The 26876-nt window shown below is 39.6% G+C and overlaps 1 protein-coding gene across 2 annotated transcripts in view; it reads left to right on the top strand.

The window, feature by feature from the left end:
- Nucleotides 1–26876, top strand: part of ARHGAP10 (Rho GTPase activating protein 10) — a 358624-nt gene that overhangs the window by 150539 nt on the left and 181209 nt on the right. For both annotated transcript variants that reach the window (XM_021698767.1, XM_021698766.2), the window contains 5 exons: nucleotides 4905–5006; nucleotides 11302–11412; nucleotides 13482–13586; nucleotides 23095–23224; nucleotides 24823–24929. In XM_021698767.1, coding sequence (XP_021554442.1) covers nucleotides 4905–5006; nucleotides 11302–11412; nucleotides 13482–13586; nucleotides 23095–23224; nucleotides 24823–24929 — 555 coding nt within the window. The remainder of the gene's footprint in view (nucleotides 1–4904; nucleotides 5007–11301; nucleotides 11413–13481; nucleotides 13587–23094; nucleotides 23225–24822; nucleotides 24930–26876) is intronic.

Genomic DNA, 26876 nt, shown 5'->3' with positions numbered 1-26876 from the left:
CAGGGCAAGTGACTTATGGCATCTAGCTCTCGATTTCCTGATCTTTAAAAGGAGACGAATGACCCCTGCCTCAGAAGGTTTTTGTGAGGACAGCATGAACGTGATGGTGTATTTCTCTAGAGTAGGGCCTGGCATATGTAGTTGCAATTTATTTTATTATCCCATTTACGCCTTATTCTGCAGCAACTTGCCAAACAAGACTCGCTCAGGTTTTTGTCCACTCTCTGCACGCAAGCTTCAGAGATAACATGCCACTGTGGCATGTGACCCTTCTGGCCAAGTAGTGCTGGCGCGATGGGTAGGTGACTCTGGAGCGACTGCTTGGGACCCCAGGGTGCCCGTCCACTTTGTTGTTGTTGGTGCCTCTGCAGCCACAGGCTTCCTCTTCCACTCCTCCTCTGGCGGGCATCTCCTGGGTGTGGAGTCAGCTGCTAGATTCTGTGGGGAGGAAAGCTGAATTCTCCTTTCTTTGGATAGGCTGATGGGACTTTACAGAAAGGGGGACAGTGGGGTTGGATCAGGCAACTAAAGTGTCAAGCAGGGATATAGGTGACACTTGGTGCAGGAGTTAAGGGGGGGTGCGGTTTTTACGCCCCCGAGTGGTAGGGGGGTGCTTCCTGGAAGAGGTGACGTTTCACCTGGGCGTGTAGGAGGTTGGTAGAGCAGGGAAGGAGAACAGGGAAGGCAAAACTCTGGTTGGCTTGGATATCAGGATTGCATTTGAGAAAGTGTCCTGCTGAGTATATTACCTTACAATAAACAAGCGAATCTTGTTTCTTGAATGTGTGGTATTACTCCCATCTTATTTAAGTAAGGAGGGGGAAGAGTTGGAATATCTAAGAAAGTATCTAGTTCTCCAGACTAGTCATGCCTTATTATTTAATGTTTATAGTTGTAAAATAAGCCTTTTCATTTCCTCATCCTAGGAAATTTGTAAAATAACCAAAGCGTTTTAAAAAGATCATCTGGGAACTTTAAAAACTGCCCTCCCCCTTCTTCTAAAACAAAACAAAAAAATTCTAGTACCCTAAAGAAATGTGGACAATTCACAGTAAATGTTCAAGTTTTTGTGAGTTTTTTATATGTTCCTTATTCATTTTTCAATGGAAATATTATGTGATTTTAGCAAAAAAATGCTTAATCTTAAGAATGTTTTATACATTAAAAATACTTGCTTCTTTTCTTATATATTAATTGCCTCTTCTCCCTGCTTTGTTGTTGGCCTTTTAGCTTGTTTATTTTGGGGTTTTGTTTTTGTTTGTTTGTTTTTTTTTTTTTTGGATATCTAGACGTTCTTATGGCTTCTCCCGTTTCTTTTTTTGCTCAAAAGTATGCCTCTGTTCTGATATCTGATGAAACTGTTCTTTTTTATGGCTTCATTTTTTACTTGTGACTCTTTCAGTCCATCTGGAATTAATTTTGATATGAGATGTGGTTCTCTGTTTCCAAGTAGTTAACTAATTATATCAACACTGTTGGCTAAGTATTTTTTTACCCAGTGAATTATGATAAAACCTTAATATATATATATTTATATATATATATTTACTTCTAACATATTCAGAAGACCTGATTACTTAAGTTTTATTTCTTAGGTTTCTGAATTTCCTTTACCATTTATACAGCATACATCTTATTTGGTTAAGCTGTTTTAAATAATAGCTGTTGTTTAGTTTTTTGGGGGGGGGCATGGGTGGTTTTGTAACAGATTACAAGACTTTCAGTGAGTCATATTTAACCTGTAGACATAATTTTGCTTGGCTTACTCATGTGAAAATGTAAAAACAAAACCAAAAACAAACTATCGCCATCATTTAAAAATCTTTGGATTTTTCAAAGCTATTCCAGAAAAATCTAAGGACATGGCTTATATAGTAGCCTATATTCCCACATGGTAAAAATCTGCTGGAGCCATGATATGGCCACCTTCCCCTCTAGAATAGATGTGGACGATCTGGTTTTCCATTGCTCCCACCTCTCCTTAATGAGTTCTGTCTTTCTTCACTCATTGTACCTGAGTTCAGGTATACACTCATTGCACCTGGCTCAGAATTACTTGAATTTGTATTGCTGTTTTATAAAAGAAATTTTCATTGTATTAAATTTGATTCTTCATAGAACCTTTTGTCATAAGTTACTCAGTTTATTATATATATATGTATATATATATAAATCCACACATATCTATGTATGTATGTCTGTCAGATATAGCAGTGTTGAAGAAAAGATGCTGTTCTTTATTGGATGCTACTTGAACATAGTCCCTTTTAAAATTCTCATTATTGGGGCGCCTGGGTGGCTCAGTTGGTTAAGCGACTGCCTTCGGCTCAGGTCATGATCCTGGAGTCCCGGGATCGAGTCCCGCTTCGGGCTCCCTGCTCGGCGGGGAGTCTGCTTCTCCCTCTGACCCTCCTCCCTCTCATGCTCTCTGTCTCTCATTCTCTCTCTCTCAAATAAATAAATAAATCTTAAAAAAATAAAATAAAAAAAAATAAAATTCTCATTATTTCAGCACAAAAGCCCTGTAAGCACAGAGAAACAGAATACTATTCTATAATGGCATTGAGAACAAATGCAAAAAGAAATAATTATTTAAGTCTTCAGGTTTAACAACAAAACTGCTTTTGTATAACGCCATACCATGTGTGAACAACTGTGTTTCCTCTCTGTTGGTGCATGGAATGTTGTTTCTTGGCTGAATTCCTTCTTCACAAAGCCTTTGATACCCCCGCTTTCTTTCATTCTCAACTTTACCCACGTGTTAACTTACAAACTGCACAACTGCTGAGTGTGCTGGGTGTTTTGACTGCTGATTTTAGCATCACTGCTTCCTTTGTCCCCTTCTGTGATTCACATGAAATCAAATGAGTAAAAATATTTTCAGTCTCCGTGGTAAGGATGAATCTGCGAGGATAGCGAACGTTTGTTCCTATACGATCCTGCTTTGCAGTCCTCTTGTGGTGAATGCAGTGGCGGGACTTCTCTTCCTGTTTTGTTTCAGCTCGAGAAGTGGGATCCCCAGAGAACGCTGGGACGCTGGTGTGTAGTCACAGTAGAAAGTGGCCCGGACCAGGACCTGTCTTCTCACCCCTAACCCAGTGTGCATTCCACCGTAACAACATTTTAAAATAGTGGAGATTTTGAAATGGTGGCCACATGTTTGTTTTATGTTATTTTTTTGTTAGTCACCAAAATAGTTGACGAAGAGTGTAGTAATAAAAAGCAGAAAAGAAGGTAACCGTAAATTAATGCCTTAAACTTTTTTTTTAATAGTTGTAAATTAAGAGCATAAAGGAAAAGTGCTTCTGTTTCAACAAAAGTGTGACTCTTGTCACACATAGGGGAACCTTTGGGTCACAGAACTTTAGGATTGGATCAAAGAATGAGCTAGTACCACCCCCCCCCCCCCCCCCAAAAAAATCCCTTATCTTTTCAGTAAGAGAATTTAGGTTCTGTGTTGTTACATTTTTGTTTTTTTTTTTCCCTAAGTTGTGCAGCTAAAGTGTAATTAAACTTGGAATACAAATGGGAAGAAATGTCTCTTCCGGAGCCTGCCTGTCCTCCCTCAGTGTGGAATGAGTTCAGGAGCTTTGGATGAGCCGGCAGAGGCTCTGTTCTAGGTTTCCACACAGCAGTTTGTAGTCCTGTGTTGTGAAAAAACAATGATAAATGTGAAGAAATAGACTTTTCATGCTTTGTTCAGTCTGTTTGCCTGCTAGGAAAAAGATTGTATCAGAAAAGATTATTTTTGCTTTAGAAGATAGAAGTTGGAAAATAGGGAAGGGAATGTTCCTTTCCAGGAGCCCTTGGAAAGTTAGGGAGAATTTGAAGTTAACGGAAACATTTTGACAGTATGAGGACATAGTGTGCTCTCATTGGTGCTCAGAAATGTTTATTAAAAATCCACTTAAAAAAAATCCACTTAGGGGCGCCTGGGTGGCTCAGTCGTTAAGCGTCTGCCTTCAGCTCGGGTCATGATCCCAGAGTCCTGGGATCGAGCGCCACATCGGGCTCCCTGCTCTGCAGGAAGCCTGCTTCTCCCTCTCCTACTCCCCCTGCTTGTGTTCCCTCTCTCACTGTGTCTTTCTCTGTCAAATAAATAAAATCTTTAAAAGAAAAAAAAAATCCACTTAAATTGGCAAACAGTGTTAGGGGAGATTGTCTTTTCTGTATTTAACAATTAGGATACTTGTTTTTTCAAAAAGCTTCTATAGCAAAAGAAAAGCAAATGCTAGTTCTGGGCAGTACCAGAGAAATGTTTGTAATGCTCAACCAAAGAGTCTCAGTATGAGGATGTCGGTGTTACTTTAGGCCCTGTTGACCTATTGATATATATTCTCAGTGGTGTTATAGAAATCACTGCAAAGGTTTTGGAAAGGAGATGACGTTTCTGATCAGAGGGTCTTATTATTAAATTCACACTCGACAGTTAAGGGAAATCTTTCCCAAGGTTTTTTTTTTTCTTCCCCAATTGTGATGATGATTATTTTTTTAATCTAGACCAAAATTTACTCAGTTTTAAAAGAATCCCATTTCTTTGCCAAAATCTGCACAAGTTTGCTGTTTTAAGCCTGTGTTGTTCTTCTTCTTATTTCTTTTAATGAGGGACAAGTGAGATGGCATTATTTCTAAACACTAAGTAGAAGTATTGAAAAATACTGTGCTCCGTAAAAAGCCCATTAAAGGAAAAAGAGAAAAAATATGTGACTCTTCAGTCCTAACACTGAAGATGATTAATAAGCAGTGGCCTGGGTACAGTAGATTTTTCAGATAGCTTCATCACACTTAGTGGTACTTTATTTATTTTTAGATCCTAATCTTATTTTGAGCTTCTCAGTAGATAAACTGTATATATATGCATTTTCCCCGTTTAATCATAGTTGTCTGTGTTTTCTGACTTGTAGGAAGAAAAAAAGAAGTTTGACAAAGAGACGGAAAAGAACTATAGTCTAATTGATAAACATTTGAATTTATCAGCCAAAAAGAAAGACTCACATTTACAAGAGGTATTGTTTTTACTTTTCTGTTTGTTTCTAAAATTCAATAAGCAGTGCATGCCTTTTTAAAATGTGCTTTTCTTTTGTAAACTTTTCATCTAGGATTATTAGGGATGAAAAAAAATGAACAGGTATCATCATGAATTAATAAAAGAGTTCTTGTGGAATAAGACACAAAATAATGAATACATCTTACAGTGATTAATTCAGTAGAGATTCATAGTATTAACATTTTTGGTTCTGAGTATATTTTCACAGTAACAATTTTATCTGGCATTACTAAAGAACAGATACATTATTTTCAGGAATAGACTCATTAATTGGCTTTCAAGATTTTTTGAAGAAATGAATTTAATAAGCTCATCTACCATTTTGCTTTTATGTGAAGGCAGCATTAATCTTATTTAACACTGAAGATTCATGAGGTTCAGCTTCATTGGAAGGAGAGCCTCTGTTATACTTGTGTTAATAGACTTTTTTTTTTGGAGGGAGCCGTGAGTAAGGAGAAAGGAATTTATATCTTATCTCTCATTTCGTCTTTCTCTTTTCTAAATTCCCTGGCACTTGGGTTTTCTCACTCAGACACTTGAGTGGAAACTCAGTGGTTTGCAATTTGGAACATATGTTTTCATTAAAAATAATGCTGTTTTGAAGCTGTTGGGATCTTGACTCATCCCACAAAAGTGTGATATTTTTCTCATTTGTTTATTTTTAAACACATAAGGAATCTGGGCATAATATACCACTATAATATATACTTATTGAAGGATCATCAAAATGACACAACATTGGCTCCAGTATATTTAAATGCCAGATATGCAGTCGCACACCCTGTGTATGTGTGGTCATTTTGACATTCCCCACATGTCACATTTACTTTTTCCTCTTTAATGACTTTAACTGACGTTTGGAAAGTGTTTGACAGTTTATAAAAGAGAAGGGAGGGGCGCCTGGGTGGCTCAGTCAGTTAAGCATCTGCCTTTGGCTCAGGTCATGATCCCAGGGTCCTGGGATCGAGTCCCGCATCGGGCTCCCTGCTCAGTGGGGAGCCTGCTTCTCCCTCTGCCTCTGCTCCTCCCCCACACTCGTGTGCATGCTCTCTCTCTCGCTCACACACTCTCAAATAAATAAATAAAAAATCTTGAAAAGAGGGGCGCCTGGGTGGCTCAGTGGTTAAGCATCTGTCTTCGGCTCAGGTCATGATCCCAGGGTCCTGGGATCGAGCCCCGCATTGGGCTCCCTGCTCCGCGGGAAGCCTGCTTCTCCCTCTCCCACTCCCCCTGCTTGTGTTCCCTCTCTTGCTGTCTCTCTCTCTGTCAAATAAATAAATAAAATCTTAAAAAAAAAAAAATCTTGAAAAGAAAAATAAAAGAGGAGGGAGCTTTTATTCTACTGAATCCTCACAATACCATAGGTAGGTAGGGCTCTCTTTTCTCCTTGTTCCATATTATGTAGAAAACTATATAGTTGTTACATATGCTCCATCATCTCCTTCCCTCTGTCCATTTTGAAATGATAGCTGTTGTTTTTATTGGCTCACCTTATGCCAGAGGCTTTCTATCTGTCTTCTCCTCTCATCTCTCTTTTCAGGTATTCTGAAGGGATTTTTCATGCTGCAAGTAAATTTCCATCTTCACTTCACTCTCTAATTACGTATCTCATGGGAGCTGTTGAGCAGGCAAAATCTTTATGGCCATCCTTGGCCCTTCCTCTCCTATGCCACACCTACTTTCTCAGCATATGTCTTCCTTAGCTTCAGAATATTCTCAGGATATGGCCACCTCTGACTCCTACCACCATCACCCTGGCCCATGCTGCTGGCATCTCTCACAAGGATTACCGTAAAGGCCTCTTAATTGGTCTCCCTGCTTCCACCTATGTATTCCTACAGTTTATATTCTGTACAGCAAGCAGAGTGAGCCTTTATGTTGCTTCTCTTCCCCAGACCCTCCCTAATAGCTGTCTCCAGAGGCCCAGGGCCCACCCTCCTGTCCTCACACCCACATGGGCTGTTTTGCTGTGACTGACTGGGACAAGTATACTCTAGGCTCAGGGCCTTTGCATAGTACGTTTCCAGCCCAGAACCACATGCTTCACTCTTCCAAATACTCTCAAATACTGTCCACTCAGAGTTCACCTTACCAGAGAAGTCCCTGACCATCTTATTTAAAGTGCCCCCCCTTATGCTGCCTTGATTTTTTTTCATACTCTTACACACATTTGACATACCATATATTTGGTTGTTACATGGCTTCTTGCACTCGCATGTAAGCTCCTCGAAGGCAACAACATTGTTTTATTCGGTGCTCTATCCTTTACACCTAGAACACTGCTAGTCAGGGAGTAGGCACTTAATACGTATTTATTGAATGAAGAAGTGTGAAGATGCTTGCACAGTGAGCTGGGGCTTCATTAATTTCATCATTCCCAAAGATAATTGAACTCCAGATCAGAAATTTGAAGAGACCCTCGAGATGAATAACTTTAGTTTCATTTAAATTGTATATTCTGTCCCATCTTGCTGTTTGCTCTTTACAAACATACACACTCCCACTGGAAACAGCTTTCTATTGCAAGTGTGAAGGCCTTAAGCGGCGGGGGTGGGGTGGGGTGGGGAATGCTCTTTAAAAGGAAAAGGTTAGATTTGAATCTCATTGATTTTGGCATTGGCTTATGTATTGCTAATCTGCAGTGAACTGAGTTGAGGTGCTAGAGAGGTTTATAAAGGTTGCTGAGAGTGGTACTGAACAAAGGCATAAAAACTTGTATCATTCTTTCTCCTTGTTTCAAATGAAAATAACAGGAGACGAGTGTCGCAGACAGCAGGCTGGCTATTTGGTAATTCTGTTAAGACCATTACCTATAGCTCTCCATTTACTGGGTACAGTAGCTTCTACTTCCATCCACACCCCTAACTTCTAATATTTGCACTAGAACAAGTATCAGACATTTGAGAAAAATCTATTTCTGTTAATTTTTGAAGTATATTTTTGTTTTTTGACTAGTCAAATGATTATATTTCAGTACATATGACCAGGGAAGTATATCTTTTGAATAACTTTGCCTGAGAATGGTCTATTCTCATGATACATATTTATGGCAGGAATGGCCAGAAATGAGATGATCAAATAGAAGTTTGTTTAAACAGTCACTTTTGCTTGGTATGGTAAAAAGTAGAGTTTGAATGTGTGTTTTCCCATACCGCCCAGCAATTAACTCAATTCTCACAGTCTACCTGGAGACCGCATCAGTCCCAACAGGTTAAGGGCTCTGTCCCATAAGACGGTCCCTTCTTCAGATACCAGTTGCAAATCATTACTGGCTTCTGACCTACTGGCTATAGGTTAGACGTTCCCACCTTCCCCTCCTCCAGTTTGATTCATTTGCTAAGAGTGGCTCACAGAACTGAGATAAAACACTTACTTATATTTACTAATTTATCGTAGAGGATAATATAAAAGATAGAGATGAATAGCCACATAGGGTGGGGTCTGGAAGGGTCCCAAGCCTAGAACTTCTGTCCCCATGGAACTGGGGTGTGTCACTCTCCAGGCTCTTGCGTGCGTCCACCCACGGGGACGTTCCAGAGTTTTTACAGAGCTCAATCTGTGGTGCCCCTCCCTCTACCCACTGCCAGATGTCAGTGGGCAGGACTGAAAGGTCCAGCCCTCTAATCACTTAGTCTTTCTGGTGCTCTGTAGAAGCCCCACCCTAAGTCACCTCAGTAGCATAAACTCAGGTGTGCTCCAGAGGGGCTCTTTATACAGATATAAAAGATACTCCCATCACTCAGGACATTCCGAGGGGTTTAGAAGCTTTCTGCTTTATTCCACGTATAGCACATTCACATTCTTGTGCAACCATCACTACCTTCCATATCGAGAGCTCTTTTCATCTCCAAACACTGAAACTGTTTCCATTGAAAACTACTTCCCCAGCTCCCTACCCCCAGCTCCTGATAACTGCCTTTCTGCTTTCTGTCTCTATGAATTTGTTCTAGGTACCTTATAAAAGTGGAATCCTACAGTATTTGTCCTTTGTGACTTGCTTATTCCATTTAGCATAATGTTCTCAGGTTCATCCACATTATAGCACATGTCCAAATCTCCTTCCTTTTTTGAGGCTGTATAATATTATCTATATCTATCTATGTATATATCACATTTTGTTTATCCATTTGTCAGTGGACACTTCGGTTGCTGCCGCCTTTTAGCTTTTGTAAATAATGCTGCTGTGAACAGGGTTATATAAATCTTTTTTGAGTCCCTGTTTTCAGTTTTTAGGAGTATACACCCAGAAATGGAATTACTGTATCATGTGATAATTCTGTGTTTAATTTTTTTTGAGAACTGCCATGCTGTTTTTCTCTTTCTTTCTTTCTTCTTTTTTTTTTTTTTTTTAAGATTTTATTTATTTGACAGAGAGAGACACAGCGAGAGAGGGAACACAAGCAGGGGGAGTGGGAGAGGGAGAAGCAGGCTTCCCGAAGAGCAGGGAGCCTGATGCGGGGCTCGATCCCAGGACCCTGGGATCATGACCTGAGCCGAAGGCAGATGCTTAACGACTGAGCCACCCAGGCGCCCCTGCCATGCTGTTTTTCATAGCAGCTACATTTTTTTGCATTCCCACCAACAGTGCACAGGGTTCCAATTTCTTCACATCCTCAGCAGCACTTGTTTTCTGTTTGTTTTTTTTTTTAAGTTAGTTATTATTTATTTTTTTGATAGGTGTGAGGTGGTATCTTGTATTTATATTTCTGTAATGATTAGTGATTTTGAGCATCTTTCCAGGTGCTTATTGCCATTGCTTTGGAGAGTTGTCTGGATAAATACTTTAAAAATTGGCCAAGTTAGGAAATATGTGATGCCTTGTTAAGAGTGGTTTCTAGGATGACAGTTCTTGTTCTGCCGTTCCTCCATGGAACCCAGCTTCTCTCCCAGTTCCCTTCTAGGTAGATAAGATAAGCTGGAACTCCCCCCCCCCCCCCCAACCTTGGAATAGTCTCCTGACCATCTGGTGCCTGTTTACTCTCGGAGGACGACACATTTTGAGGGCCTAAGAACATGATTACCTGTAGATGGGCTTTAAGCCCTGGCCTACCTTTTGAGAATCAGGTTCTTTTATTTTTTCTTTAACTGAAGTATAGTTGACACACAGTGTACATTACTTTCAGGTACAGCATAGTGATTTGACAGCCCTGTACATTATGCTGTGCTCACCACAGGTGTAGTAGCCCCCATCTGCCCCCATACAACGCTGTTACAATACTGTTGACTATATTCCTGGGCTGACCTTTCATCCCCATGACTTATTCATGCCATAATCAGAAGCCTATACCTCCTCTCCCCTTCACACATTTTGCCTATCCCTCCACCCGCTCCCCTCTGACAACCATCAGTTCTGTTTTAATGGGTCTGTTTTTGCTTTTTTGTTTGTTTGTTTAGATTCTACATATACGTGAAATCATGTAGTATTTGCCTTTCTCTGTCTGACTTAGCATAACAGCCTCTAGGTCCATCCGTGTTGTTGCTAATGACCCCTCCCCCCAAAAGCTCCTCCTTTTTTATGGCCGAGTAATATTCCATTGTACGTATATGTACCACATCTTTATCCATTCATCTATCAGTGGACACTTGGGCTGCTTCCAGATCTTGCCTATTGTAAATAATGCTGCAGTAAACATAGGGGTGCATATGTCTTCTCAAAGTAGTGTTTTTGTTTCCTTTGGGTTAATACCCAGAAATGGAATTACTGGATCATATGGTATTTGAGAACCAGATTCTTGAGATGGTACTCTAGCTGCCACTTCCTCACCTGCTGCCTTCAGTTGTGTGTCCTGAGGTGACTAGATTTCCCAGGCCAACTGCATTCTTAGAGGATTTGTCAATGGAAATAATGTTTATGTGATTTTGAATGTATGTGTATGGTTCAACCTTGGGTGTCAGTTGGGGTTGGGGTGAGTTTTTCATGAAGAGCCATTCTGTTTGATGTTCAATCCTTGGGGTCAAGCTCATCATAAAGGGCAGGGGTTGGCAAACTTTTTCTGCAGAGTCAGGTGGTAAAAATTATGTTTTTGTAGACAGTAAGGTCCCCGTTGCAACTACTCAGTTTGGCTGCCCCAGCGGGCAAGTGGCCATGGAAGATACATAAACCAGTAGCTGTGACTATGTTCCAGTACAACTTTATGTAGAAAAACGGGCTGGGGGCCATATTTGGCACAGGGCTGGTGGCATGGCCACCCTCTGATCAAGCGTTTCACTCCTCACCATCTCTGATTTAACCAGCCTCTATTGCTTTAACATAGGCAGATATCCAAGTGGAGCAGAACCGGCAGCACTTTTATGAACTGTCTCTTGAATATGTATGTAAGCTTCAGGAAATCCAGGAAAGAAAGAAGTTTGAGTTTGTGGAGCCTGTAAGTATCATAGAAGGTTGTTCTGCTGTTAGATTTTTGTGATATAATAGAAATGTTTTTCTCTCTAGATGGAATTTACCATTGTTGGGGGCCAGAGTGCATACACGTGAAGCACAAGGCATCGTAAATTATAAAAGTGGACACCCATCATGAAGTCAAGGAATCACCTACAAATTAGTGGTTCTCAGCCTTATTGGCACAGCAACATGTAGGGAATATTAGTTCTTAAGGACTCCGCAATCAGGTGGTATTTCTGCCACCCTATTGTAGGTCCACCCTTTAAAGAGAAGCCCTGTGGTAGGTCCACCCTTTAAAGAGAAGCCCTGTGAAAGAAATGTTAGGATGGGAGAGACAGTGGTGGTGGTGATGGATAATTTTCACTCTGCTCGAGTTTGTTCTGAAGCAAGCACACCAGTCCAAGTTTTGGTACTTTGAACAATTATTGGTAACAAATTATTTCTAACACAACTCAATGCTTATGGCAACCTGTTAAGAACCAGCATGTGGAGCACTTGAAACTATTTTGTGAGTTACTCTGGCCATTCTTTAGACCTATTTACAGACATGTGATTTGTGTTTGTGCTTATATAGATGTATTCTAATAGCTTCAGTTCTTTATATATTTTTGTATATACATAATGTATATGGACACATATGAATATATGTAAAGGGTAATTCGTACTGTGGGTTTTAGTGAAAAAACCAAGAAGCATTGAAATTTATGATTCTCAAGATTAATTTTAATGTAGGTGTTTTTGCATGTGATTTTTTAAAACTTTACTGAGATAAATTTACATCCCATACAATTATCCATTTTATATGTGATTTTGAGAAACAGAAAAATAACAAAGTAATGATTAATTTGAAATTGACATTCATGGACACAATAGTTAGAGTAATAGAATCTTATTTATTTAAGATTTAATTGAGAAACAGAGATAGCGACAGAGATAGAGATAGCATGAAGCAGGGAGGAAAGAGGGAAGCAGGCTCCTCACTGAGCAGGGAGTCCGATGCAGGGCTCAATTCCAGGACCCTGGGATCATGACCTGAGCCAAAGGCAGACGCTTAACCAACTGAGCCACCCAGGCACCCCTAGAATTAACCTAATTTAAACAATGAGAGAAAAATTGATCTCCATAAACCTTTCTTGTATGTGAAATACTAATAATGACCTGCATTTTTTGAGCATTTACGGTGCTCAGTCATTGTTCAAGTCATTCTTCTAATACTTCACCATGCTCATGTGTTTATTCCACACGCTAACTCCATAAGGAGATATTTTTATGATCCCACTAAGCAAATAAGGAAATGGAAGTACAGAAAGTTTCAGTAATTTGCCCAAAGTCTCATACAGAGCTGAAGTTGGGGATTGACCCTTGCTGGCCACTTGACATTAGAGTTCCAGATTCCTAACCATTGTGCCACGTGACATTATGAAGAAGATGAATCTCAGGATTTCCTTAGTTCCTACCCCAAATCACTTTTACTCATTTTAAATTCACATGTTGGGCAAAAGCAGGTGCTCTTTACTCAGGAGGGGCAGGTTGAGGGTAGGTCAGAACTCAGAGCTTAATTATCACTCTGTCTCTACCTGTCTCTGCCCCAGTCACTGAAGGTTTATAGACTAAATAGAGAAGTCACTGGACGCCATTGGAGAGAGCTTTTAAGCTCTTTAATTCTGTGATTTCACTTTCATTATAGGTTCTATTGACTTATGGTGATAAGATTTCAATTATAAATGAAGATAGAGATTCTCTTGACTAGAAAGAACAATGGATGATATAGAACTCCATTTCTCCAGTACACTATACTCTCAAAGCTATCTAATAGCTCTGATATTTAAGGAAAAATAACAAATCTTCCATTTTGTGAAAGGACAAATTAATAAAATTAATAAATAATATGTAGTTAGATTTAGTTAATTCCGGTGACTTCTTTTAATTATTTTACTTCAGTAGAATCACAGTGGGTTGAGGGGGGCAATATGTGGCTGTTCTTATTCTCCCCTCCCCCCCACCCTGAGTTTTTGTTTGTGCTAATGTCATTTTTTTTTCCCTTTGTCTTAGATGCTGTCCTTTTTTCAGGGAATGTTTACTTTCTATCATCAGGGCCATGAACTTGCCAAAGACTTCAATCACTACAAAATGGAACTACAGATCAACATTCAGAATGTAAGGAAATGAAAGCTTTCTGGTATAAGAGGATGTTTGAGATGTGTATTTTCATTTTGTTATATGAAAAGCCTTAAACCAAAACCAGGCTGAGCTGTTGGTGTTGAGAAACTGAGGCTACGTTGCCACCTTCTGGTCAGTTCTCAGTGTAACAAACTGCTCTTCAATTAGGTGAGGCTCAGGAATTCTGCCACCTGGCGGCTCTTTTTTTTTTTTAGATAATGAATTTGTTTTAAAAATTTTTCTTGTCTTACTTTCAGAAAAGTCACTAGATATGTGTTTTAAATCAGGAGTCCCATAATTTATTATTTTTTCTAGTTTGATTGAGGTGTCATTGACATACAGTACTATATATGTTTCAGTTGTACAGTGTATCGACTTGACATATATATTGCAAAATGATTACCACAGTAAGTTTAGTTAATGTCTGTCACTTCATACAGTTACAGAAACTTTTTTCTTGTGATGAGGACTTTTAGGATCTATTCTCTTAGTAACTTTTAAAATATGTCCTACAGCAGTGTTAACTGCCACCATGTTGCACTTTGTAGGGGTAATTGTAAGGATAAACTTTGTTATGTAACTTTCAGTCTTTCATGTAGGGAGCAAACAAAAGAACTTCACTCCACTTTAGATGTAAGGCATTTCAGTTATAATGATCTCAATTTCTATTACCTGTGTATCTTGATTTTTAATCCTAGCTAGGTTTATGGTTCAAGAGGAGTTTCTTCCCTATGTTTATGCATATTCACTAATGTATTGAGTTCACAGTTGCTGTTGGTCTATATTATTTTCCTGGAAAATATATGCTTTCAAAGAGATCTTGGATAAAGAGATTTAAGAGAGTTGTATTAAACAGTATAACATAGGTGATTTTGATCAGAAGGTGGATGTTTTTCCTCTCAACACTTAAATTGACTTTTGGAAGTATCCTCATTGAAATTCTTTTCAGGTTATGTTTAGTATAATTTTAGGCCTCATTAGAAAAAAAAGTGAGTTTTAGGACAAGCACATTCTAGCTCGTACTGAAAGACATATGAAGAATGGGACTCTGTGCTGTTAGCTGCCTGACTTTCAATTTGATATCATCATAGGGATTGAGGAGGAATGGTTTTGTGTAGATTTTGTTCCTAAGTTTTTTTGTATAGTTCCCTACATTTGGGAATTTAGATAATGAAATCTCTCTCTTTCTCTCTCTCTCTCTTTTTTTTTTTTTTGGTAATTCAAGTGTCCATTCATATTTATAGATTATTTTGATGTTGAGCTGGGTTAAATAACTAAAAGAGTAACCACCCCCATTCACGCTCCCCCACTATCAGTGACCACAATGTGACAGAATTCTAAAAAATATCAAAATGTATATGTACGTGTAGATTAGTTCTAATTTTAAAATTGTCTCTATAGGTAGTAGAATAGTCTACTGTTGCTGCAATTTTTTCAGATTACTTTTGCAGACAGCAGAACACAGTTTCGTAAAAAGAACGCTATATAGTTAGTTTAGAAGAGTAATTATACTCTTGATTTTTTCCTCTACCAACTGGCTATATAACCTGTGGAAATTTACCTGTTCTGCCCGGATGTCATCTGTCAAGTACAGGGCTGGCCTGGATGAGAACCTTCAGGCAGAACTGGTTCCAAAATTTGTGGGGTTGGTATAAAATGGGAAGGCAGGACCCTTATTTAAAAATGAAGAATTTCAAGACCGTGACAGCAGAGCATTAAACCAAGAGCGTGACCTTCTGAGCACAAGGTCCCCTGTGGTTGCACAGGCTATGTGCCCACGAAGCTGGCTGTGTCTCGGTGTCTGGGGTGAGGGGTGGGGTACATCCACGAAATGATCCCTGCACAGCTTGCTTGTGGATGGAAGTACTTTTGTAACACGTCTGTGTGGTAACAGGGATATAGTTACCTTACATACGCCAAAATGATTTTAAGAGATTAAATATTTCAGTGTAAATGAGAAATGCCCAGTCATGAAGTATTAGAAGAAAAACCTAAAAACAAGCTATCCCTTGAAATGGTTCACAAAATAACTTGGTTAATATCCTTACTACATTCAGAAGTTAACTTACACATTTGATAACAGTCATTTCCCATAGAGAAATGGGCAAAGAACGGTTGGCTGGAACATTTTTCTGTATCCTCTGGAACTCAAGGACTGTCATCAGTAAATGGCCCTAAAACCTCTTTTCTAAATACTCATCTCTTCGTTTTGTTCTGCTTCTGAGGCTGCTCCTGCAACTCTTTCATGCAGAGCCTCTTCTTTCCACCTCACCTGCAGTTTTGAGAACACCTGATCGAGGTGTCTTTGCCGTTCGTGTTTGCGCCTAGCTAATTCTTTTCCCTTCAGAAATGCCGGCACCTTTGAAACACATGCCGCTCCTTCTGCGGTACCTGCTGTACCTGAGTGTTGCTGTAGTTTGTTCACTTCTTGGCCATTTCTCTCATTCCCTGATCATATCAGCTTTTAGCATAATAAAGGGAAAATGCTGGCAATATAAAACAATTACAAAAATCCCAGTTATGTGTTCTTTTTTATGCGATGTATATTTATGTATTTAAGGAAATAGACGCAAATATTAAAACCAAATCTTAGGGCGCCTGGGTGGCTCAGTTGGTTGGGCATCTGCCTTTGGCTCGGGTCATGATCCCAGGGTGCTGGGATCGAGTCCCACATAGGGCTCCCTGCTCTGCGGGGAGCCTGCTTCTCCTTCTGCCCCTCCCCCAACTCATTCTCTCCATCTCTCTCTCACTCTCTCAAATAAGTAAATAAAATCTTAAAAAAATATAAAACCAAATATTAGCATTAAATATCTGTGCGCTATAATGCTATGGATAATTTTGGTCAACTTTTAAGAATTTTAGTAAAAAAACAGGATCGTTTTACAAAATCAGAAAAAATGTAGAAGTTACTTAAAAATGAAAACAACCTATTTTCCCCACCTGGTTTCACCTTTTCTGTTGTAAAAATGGCAACACCTCTTTTAGTTTTTTGAAAGCAATTTATTCCTCATCCACTTTCCATAATCCAGAGTAATACATGGAAAGCAAAACAGAGCAAGATGGCTTTTAGAAAATAGATTTTCAAGAAAAATATAAATTGCATCAAAATTGAAGTATATTTTAAAAAACTAAATTTAAACTTTTGTTATCTTTATCCCCAGAGGAATGTGGGGAAAGAGAAACTAGAATAGAATTCTTCCTAGAAGGAAATGTAATGTGAGAAATCTTAGAATTCATGAAGAATCCCCAGAAGATCCTAAGAATAGTTAAGATTTTAAGAATATGCCCAAATATTTTTCTTACAGTGTTGTGAGAAAAGTAGAACACTAAAACAATAAACCATGTTTTTTTTAAAAAAGGGATTGGAAGTGATTGTGTAAAAGTACAAAAGTGCTTATTTCTGAGGGATAGGCTTATGGTCACTTTTAATTGCTTTTAAACCTTTTCTTTCTGCCCCCAAGACAGGACTGTTTGTGCCCCTTCCTTCTTTCTGTTTTATAATGTTGTGGATTTGTTTTTATATTCTGAAAAAAATTTTTAAAGATATACTTTCTCTTGCAATCAGATTTAAAACAATAAGCTGTTAGTTTGATATTGAAGATTTTCCTTTATCCTTTGACAGGGAATAATTGTGACTTTTGGGTGACTTCATTGTAATAGTAGTCATAGTAGTAATGTCATCTATATTAATTTTGTTATCATGTACCAGCTACTCCCCATGTGCTTTATTTGGAATATGCACATTTCATCTTCCTAGAAGTCCTGTGATGGAGATTTTGTTATACCTAGTTTACAGATGAGGACACTGAGGACAGTAACTTCCTGCTGTCCTATTGCTTTCAGGTCGGGTCCAGCACTGGAACTTGGGCAGAGTCCCTCCAAGGGACCATGGTGGTTGGCTTCAGATTCTGTGCTGGGATATAAATGGGTCACTCATGGTGTATCTGGGGTCCGTACATATAGGAGCTGGGGAACGTCTTGATATGGCCATCTGCTTGCCCAGACCTTAGCGATTTGTGGGTAACACGGGAGTCCTTTTAATTGTAGAAACTCAGATTTAGGCCCTGATGGTGAATCTCCGCTCACCTCCACCTGTCACCAGTTCTAAACTGTGTTTCCCTCATCCCCGTGGAAGGTGTCTTATATGGGACTTAGACTCTATCACCTATTCACTTGGGGTCTGTTGCCTGATGTTCCTCTTTCTGCCACCTCCCTCTGCGTGGGGCGTTTGAGGAGCAATATGGGGATTACAGTGAGGGTGTGTATGTGTGTGTGTGTGTGTGTATAGGGCCTTATCCCTTTTCTGTTACATTATTTTGCAAGGTTACTAAAGCAGGGCTGCATGGGGCCCACCCTCATGTTTTAGAGCTGTTTCATGAAACCTTTTCATATTTTTAATTGTACTTTGCCTTCCATTCCTCTCTGAATGAGGTCATGGGGCCAGGATGGGAAAACTTAAAATGGCTATCTGTACTTGGAATCAGCCTTTTCTCTCTGCCTTGAAAGCGTTATTTCTGGATATAGCACTGTGGAAAGCTCCTTCTCTCTCTTGTCTTCCTTTTTCCCTTACTATGGGAGTGAGCCTATGCTAAGCCTGACCCGCCGGGTTTCTAGACATACTCAAATGTGTCTGAATTCCAGCTTAGTCCCCAAATTGAATCCTCCTCCTCCCAAAGAGGTGATGTAATAACATATTTAATTTATAAGGCTTAATTTAAGACTGGTTTATTTGGAGATTTATTTAAGAAAGCATGCAAGGAAAGGAATTTCCTTTTCCTTTTTACTGACAATGGATAGCACCAGACTATCTCAGAGGTTATTTTGAGGATTAAAGCCCCAAAAAGTGTTTTCAGTAGTGCCAACCACAGTGTAAACACTCTAATGGTCACTTACTGTATCATTTCCAGTCTAACATTATTATTTGATGATATACACCTGGAATTTAGAATTGGAGATTGTGAGGCTCTAGCCATTCTATTATTTATGTTCAAATTTAAAAAGATGTTGGGGCTCCTGGGTGTCTGCCTTCAGCTCAGGTCATGATCCCGGGTTCCTGGCATAGAGCCCCACATCAGGCTCCCTGCTCAGTGGGGAGCCTGCTTCTCCCTCTGACCCACCCCCCCCCATGCTCTCTCTCTCTCAAATACATAAAATCTTTATAAAAAAATTTAAAAATGTAATATTCAATCCTATTCATAATTTACTTAAAATGGTAAAATCCTTCCTCTCCCTTCCCAGTGCAGAGTCCTACACATCTGAGGAAGTAGGACAGTAAGGGCAGGTGGTACTCCATGGAGGGGTCTGCAGCAGGGAGAGTGGGGGTGATGGTGATGGTGGGTGTGGGAAGGGTGTAGAGGCAGCCTGAAGAAGAGGTGGCTGGTGTATTTGGGAGATTGGTTACATTGAGCAGATGTATTAATTGAACAAATAAGTAAATAGATTGAGAATATGGGAGCTAGATTTCTCACTCTCTGAAAAGAAATGTACAAAATGGGGTAGGGAGGGGTGCCTGGGTGGCTCAGTCGGTTAGGCTAGTGACTATTGATTTTGGCTCAGGTCATGATCTCAGGGTCATGAGATTGAGCCTCATGTTGGGCTCCCCGCTGAGCAGGGAGTGTCCTTGAGAGTCTCTCTCTCTTCCTCTTCTTCTGCCCCTCCCCCTGCTTGCGTGTGCTTGTGCATGTGCGCTCTCTCTCAAATATTCAAAATTGGGAAGGGATAGGCTAGAAAGAAACTGGAGTATTGGATTGGGATTATATTTACTTGTATGAACATATGGGTTTTTCAGTATAGAGAGATATAGAAGTATATGTGTGTAAAAAACAAACAAACGACCTATCTTTGTGTATATATACATATATACACATCCATGTAGTTTTTCTGTCTGCCAGGAACACCCAGAAGCAGTGACACCCCTTTAACTGTGACACACTGTGCTCAGATTTTGGTTTCTAACTACTACACTCCACTAAAAGGAACAAGGGCTTCTGGGGGTAGGGGGAAATCATTGCTTCTAGGACTGGGACAGAGAAAGTATAAGATGAACCCAGGACTCCTTTTGGGACCAGAAAGTAAGGGATTACTGAATTAAGGGGGTGCATCAAAAGATACAAGATTCAGCTAGAAGGGGCCCCTGCTGGTCCAGTCCCAGGACAATTTGAGTATTAATATAAATAATGGGAGTATTGGGTGCAATTCATGAGATTAACAGGAATATCTGTGTGTGTGCAGGTGTGTACTCGTGTGTGTGTGTGTCTGGCATCTGTGCACACACGGCATGCACGCATCTGTACGTGTGTGTGTATGTGCAGGCATGCCTCGCTCTATCCTGCTCTGCTTTTTTAAGCTTCACAGGTACTATGTTTTTTACAGATTGAAGGTTTACGACAATCTTTGTCACACAAGTCTATTGGTATTTTTACAGTAGCAGTTGCTTACCTCGTGTCTCTGTCTCACATTTTGGTGTTCTCGTGATATTTCAAGCTTTTTCACTGTTGTTACATTTGTGATCATGATCCGTGGTCTTTGATGTTACTGTCAAAATTGTTGTGGGGTGCCACAGACTGTGCCCCTATAAGATAGTGAACGTAATCGATGGAAGTTGTGTGGTTCTGACTGCTTCACTGACCAGCTGTCCCGCACCCCCGTCTCTCTCCCTCTGCTCAGGCCTCCCTATTCCCTGAGACATAGCAATGTTGAGGTTTGGCCAGTGATTAACCCTACATTGGCCTTTAAGTATTCAAGTAAAAGGAAGAGTCACACATTAAATCAAAAGCTAGAAATGATTAAGCTTAGTGGGGAAGACATGTCGAGAGCCCAGATAGGCTGAAACCTAGGCCTTTTGCACCAAACAGCCAAGTTGTGAGTGCAAAGGAAAAGTTCTTGAAGGAAATTAAAGGTGCCACTCCAGTGAACACATGAATGCTAAGAAAGCGAAACAGCCTTATTGCTGGTATGGAGAGAGTTGGAGTGGTCTGGATAGAAGATCAAACCAGCCACAACATTCCCTTAAACCAAAGCCTAATCCAGAGCAAGGGCATAACTCTCTTCAGTTCTATGAAGGCTGAGAGAGGTGAAGAAGCTCCAGAAGAAAAGTCAGAAGCTGGCAGAGGTTGGTTCATGAGGTTTTAAGAAAGAAGCTGTCTCCATAATAGAAGAGTGCAAGGTAAAGTAGCACATACTGATGGAGAAGCTGCAGCAAGTGATCCAGAAGGTCCAGCTAAGATAATTCATGAGGGTGGCCTCACTACACAGCAGATTTTCAGTGTAGATAATGTTTGGCTTCAAAGCTTCAAAGGACAGGCTGACTCTCTTGTTAGAGGCTAATGCAGCTGGTGACTTTAAGTTGAAGCAAGTGCTCATTTACCATTCTGAAAATCGTAGGGCCCTTAAGAATTAGACTAACTCTACCTGTGCTCTATGAATGGAACACCAAAGTCTGGATGACAGCACATCTATTATAACAGCATAATTTACAGAGTATTTTAAGCCCTCTGTTGAGAGCTAGATGCTACTAAGAACATTCGTGATTCATGGGAAGAGGTCAAAATATCAACATAAGTAGGAGATTGGAAAAAACTGATTTCAACTCTCAAGGATGACTTTGAGGGGTTCAAGACTTCAGTGGAAGAAGTCACCGCAGATGTGGTGGGAATAGCAAGAGAACCAGAATTAGAAGTGGAGCCTGAAGCGGGGACTGAATTGCTGCCATCTCATGGTAAATCTTGAACAGATGAGTTGCTTTTTATGCATGAGCAAAGAAAATGGTTTCTTGAGATGGAAGCTACTCCTGGTGAAGATGCTATGAAGATTGGTTAAAATGACAACAAAGAAGTTAGAACCTTCCATAAATTTAGTTGATAAAACAGCAGCAGGGTTTGAGAGGGTTGAGTCCAACTTGGAAAGAAGTTCTGTTGTTGGTAAAATGCTACCAAATATCATTGTTGTCTTATTTCAAGACATTGCGCCAGCTGCCCCAGCCTTCAGCAGCCACTACCCTGGTCAGTCAGCAGCCTGATCAACACTGAGGGCAGACCCCCCACCAGCAAAATGATTATGACCGAAAGCTTGGATGATGGTTAGCATTTTTTTTTTTTTAAGCAATATAGTATTTTTTACTTAAGGTATGTACATTTTTAAGACATAATTCTATTGTGCACTTAATAGACTACAGTATAGTGTAAACATAACTTTTATATACACTAGGAAACCCCAGAATTCATTTGAATTGCTTAATTGCAATATTCACTTTATTGCAGTGGCCTGGAACTGAACCCGTAATATCTCTGAAGTATTTATATGTATAAATATTATACACACACACACACCACACGTTCAGAAAGAAGTGAGGGTTGGGAGGAATCTAAGTAAAGTGACAAAGAGGCAAATAAATAAAATCGGTGTATAATTAGTATTAAAATGAGGACAAGAAATCCTGGAGGCATGAGAAACAGGGAGGCAAGAGGGGACTGGCCATTAACAAATGAGTCCCACCCTCCTTGCAATCCTGCATTTTGTTCTAGTACATTTTTTTTTAACTCTCAGCTTGTGTTTAAAATAAGTTTCTGCAGATAAGTTTTCCCCTTTGCAATCCACATTTATCAGACTCCATTCCCCTAAACAATGTGTACCATTCTACCATTTTTCTGTTCTAGGACCCTTGGTAACCCCTTTCATTGTAGGGAGGGGAGGGGAGGGATTTCAGTAAAAATTTTTTTAATCTCCACTTTTTCACAATTTCACATCAGCAGTTTTTTGGTGTTAATACAATTATTTTAGAGTGTGGATAAAAGAAATGTCCAGAAACTTGGTGGTGCTGACTCATCATGCTTGCCTTGGTAATTTCGTCACTTCACCTTGCATATACGTTTCCAGTGTGTCCATTTGACAGAGATATTGGCATACCAAGTCTCCTGGGTTTCAGAAATGTGATTTGTCACATTATCAAAGACATTATTTGTACATGGGATTCTTCCCCCTCCCCCCCCCAATCTGAGAAGAAATGTCATTTCAAGTGCAATTGCCATGACCTGCAAAAAATGACCTCATATTTATTAGTTGGCAGAGAAGAATTAAGTCTTTTTGGGTTCTGAGTACCTAATACTGCTGGTATAATAATGGTGAGTCAGGTTGATTGTGCAAAGGAGAGACTTCCCAGATATTTTATGACCTACTTTTTTTTTTTAAATCTAAGATTTAGTAATATTGTGAGATGTGGAGGTATGAATTCTTATGTTGAATATCACAAGCATTCTTGGTGTTTGAAATCTTCGAGAGTAAATAACCTCCAGTTACCTTAGCTTAGACTCCTCTGTTAGCTATTCTACCACTAATTTTTTCCTTAATGCTAATCTTAACAAAGAGACACACTGGAAAGGGTGGGTATATTTCGAGAAGTTTATAGAAAAATCCTACAAATTTAATTATAGTTATCCAGAAACTTAAAAATGTACATGAAAGAGCTCATATGAGGACTTAAAACTTACATGTGTTTTTTATGTTTCAGACACGGAATCGTTTTGAAGGAACAAGGTCAGAAGTGGAAGAGCTTATGAACAAAATCAGACAGAATCCCAAAGACCACAAACGAGCAAGTCAATTCACAGCCGAAGGCTACTTATATGTACAGGAAAAAAGTAAGAAGACCTCCAGCAGTGATGAATGACTAATGAAAAATTATTTTAAAACTTACTGTAATTACTCTATTTTTGGAATAATTATTGCTACCACTGCCTTTGCCCCATCCTGTCCTAGAAGGTAGTATTTTGTATTATGGGGGAAAACACTTTCCTGCTCTAGTGAGGGGACAGTGAAATTAGGAACTCAAGGAGCACCCCGCTTTTCAGATGCATCCTGGAATTCTGCATCACACTTTGCTAAAACTTGCTTATAAGGATGCCAGAAGTTGGTGTAAGGCTGAAAGTGAGGCGAGGTATTTTTCCTCCTTTCCCTTCATCCCTCGCCGTCCTCATCACCTACGCACACACATATGCACATTCATATACATATGCACACCCTCCCCGTCCCACAGCCCTCCTTCTTCATGTTAAAGTCAACAGGGACATATTCCTCCTATTCCTTCACATCAGTTCTTTCCACACCAATCTGAGATCGTTTTTTCTTGCTAAAATTGTCAGGGTGATTGCAGATGGCTATAAAAAAGACTCCTAGATGGCATTCTAACTTACAGAATTTTTAGTATTGCTCTCAGTGAATATGCGGTGCATAGAGTGTCCTTATTTTGAAAATGAAGGCCCCTAAAAATTCTTTCGGACTTTTTGACAGTTTGGTCGTATTTTTAACTGTTCAGCTCTTAAACTTTACTTCCTCAGCTATAGAGCCTGAGTACTATTTAGTAGAAAGGAAGAGAATGTGAAAATATTTCTCTATTTGCTGTTCTCCTGCCTTCCCACCCTTGACTGTCATCAGCACACTTCACAATTTTCATTAGTGTGGCTGATTTACAGGACTTTCCAACTGACCACTTGAGTAGGAGCGGGTACTCGTGGAAGAGCTGTGGGATATCTGTGCTTCCAAGTCAAGTTAATGCATATGTGGTCAGCAGAGGGGTTCTTTTGCCCTTTGTCCTTATTCAGTCTGGGCTACCACAGTCTTCATGTCTCACGAAGAGGAGTTACATGGCGAGCAGAACTTTAAATTTTCCTGATGCTTTAGCTTTTTACTCTCACTTTGTTCATTGAATTTGAAATAACTAAATTAACATGTAGTGTAGAGACATTGGAAGGATAGAATTTTTGTATTATATGCCCAAGTGAAAACCACAGGAAACTTTAATTTTTAGATTCATAACTGTTGCTCAGCTTACTGTCTTTGAGAGGAATTGGGCTGAGACTAGTTGGAAAAACAACGAAAACAGTAGTGGCAAAAGTCTCCTCTTGTTAACTGCATGCGAGACACTGTGCTAAGCTTCTTATACACCTTGTCTCATTTAATCCATTAAAAAAACCCTATGAAGTGTATGGTACTACTATTATGTCTTCAACTCATTGCTTTGTTGCTGAAAAGTATTGAGTCTTCTCTCAAATGATCTCTCTGAGCCTTCTTATTTTCCCTCCTTTTTTTTTTTTAATTGGAATCAACAGTGTTGCTGGTTGGTTTCCTTGAGCTGTATTAGTTGCTGCTTATTGGGTTTTTCCTATTTAGTAATATGTTTGAAACTCTGCATATCTGCTTATTTATGAGGAAAAATGTAAAGTTCTATTTCTTGTTGAAGGGCCCGCTCCGTTTGGTTCCAGTTGGGTCAAACACTACTGCATGTATCGGAAAGCAGCCAAGAAGTTCAACATAATCCCATTTGAGCACAGATCTGGGGGAAAACTTGTAAGTATTTGATTATATATTATGTATTCTATGTGAGAGGTAGTTTTTGAGGCTGACATTTTGTTGATTTATTGATTTTATTTATTTACTTGAGAGAGAGACAGCACGAGCAGGGAGGGGACAGAGGGAGAAGCAGACTCTCCCTTTGGCAGGGAGCCCGACATGGGACTCAGTCCCAGGACCCTGGGATCATGACCTGAGCCAAAGGCAGACGCTTAATCAACTGAACCACCCAGGTGCCCGAGGCTGACTTTTTTTTAAAGATTTTTATTTATTTATTTGACAGAGAGAGAGACAGAGAGAGAGGGAACACAAGCAGGGGAAGTGGGAGAGGGAGAAGCAGGCTTCCCGTGGAGCAGGGAGCCTGATGTGGGGCTCTATCCCAGGACCCTGGGATCATGACCTGAGCCGAAGGCAGACACTTAACAACTGAGCCACCCAGCCGCCCCCGCAAGGCTGACATTTTAATGGTGTTTATATTCTCTAATGATAAATACATTATATTTTGGTTTTAGGATTAAAATCTTTGTTTTCTTTTGTTTCTAAATAAAGTAGGCCAGTAAACAACAATTCTTGTGGTTTTTGAATTGCATGTATGGGTTTTTATGGTCAGGACTAGAATCCTTTTTATGTCACTGTTCTTGAAGGATAAAGTGAACACTTAAAATGAGCTTTCACAACTCAGTGTTCTGTCGGGTTAGTATTTACAAAGATCTGATATGCACACATGTATTCACAGCCTGAAAACTTTCTATGGTAGATAGTCTGTAATGAATTTTATTGTTTTCCATTTAGACTTACAAAGTTCTCACTTAGGCAGTTCCCAGTTAACTACTCCTCCACAGAAATAAATAGCAAAACAACATGTGATAGCAAGAGGACCTCAGGAATTGTCTGTGTAGGAAAGATGATTGTTATTTGGGTTTTAAATAGAAACTGCCGCTCATAGCAATAATCGATAGTCTGGAGGCAAAGCTCTTCTACCAATATTGAACATAATTGGTAACGCATTAAAAAAAAGGGGGAAGTCATTGCTTGCTGGGTATGATTTTGCTTAGGTAAATACAGAATTGACCCAAGTTCACTTCTATTTACATATACTTTGCATCTTCCTGAAAAATATTTATAAAGCAGCTTATAATACAGACATAGTTTTGTAATAATGAAATAGACATGGAAAATCAGGGCCACGGAGAAGAGGAGGAAGTGAGGAAATCACTCGTAAAGGCTGGTGGGATTAAGATTGAGCATGAGGTTTGGGTTTGAAATTCCTGTCAGGACTAATTCAAATGCTAAGGCATGTCTGCTTAGTGATGTCTGTTTAACGACCACATAATAAAAAATACACTTCGGAATATAATGACTGTGACAATTTGAATATTGGCGTATTTGAATGTTTAATATTACGTGGAGATTCTCCTATTTTAGAAAATGTAAGAATGTTCTAGAAGTAGGTACTCAGAGGTTTTCTAGTTCTTTACTCAGAACCTGTGTTCCTGCATTGCTTCTACCTCCCTTGGATGGTTTAGTGAGATAAAACAGTACCATATTAAAACAAATTAAGTAAATATGAATTCAGGGTGATCCACTCTGGAAACAAAACCCACGTTGATTGAGTGGCTCTAGCTTTCTATGATCACAACAGTTGCTCTAGGGCCTTCCAATATGATACCTTTTAGGTATTTTCATATGGAATTGAAGTTTTTATAGGTCAAAAATGGTCACATATTGGTACGCCTGGGTGGCTCAGTCTTTAAGCGTCTGCCTTCAGCTCAGGTCATGGTCCCAGGGTCCTGGGATCATGCCCCACATCGGGCTCCCTGCTCTGCGAGAGTCCTGCTTCTCCCTCTCCCACTCCTCTTGCTTGTGTTCCCTCTCTCACTGTGTCTGTGTCTGTCAAATAAATAAATAAAAATTTTTTTTTTAAAGAAAAAGGTCACACATTGC

The sequence above is a fragment of the Neomonachus schauinslandi genome, chromosome 2 (genome assembly GCF_002201575.2).
Source record: "Neomonachus schauinslandi chromosome 2, ASM220157v2, whole genome shotgun sequence".
Lineage (NCBI taxonomy): Eukaryota > Metazoa > Chordata > Mammalia > Carnivora > Phocidae > Neomonachus > Neomonachus schauinslandi.
This window is presented reverse-complemented; position numbering and strand designations above follow the sequence as displayed.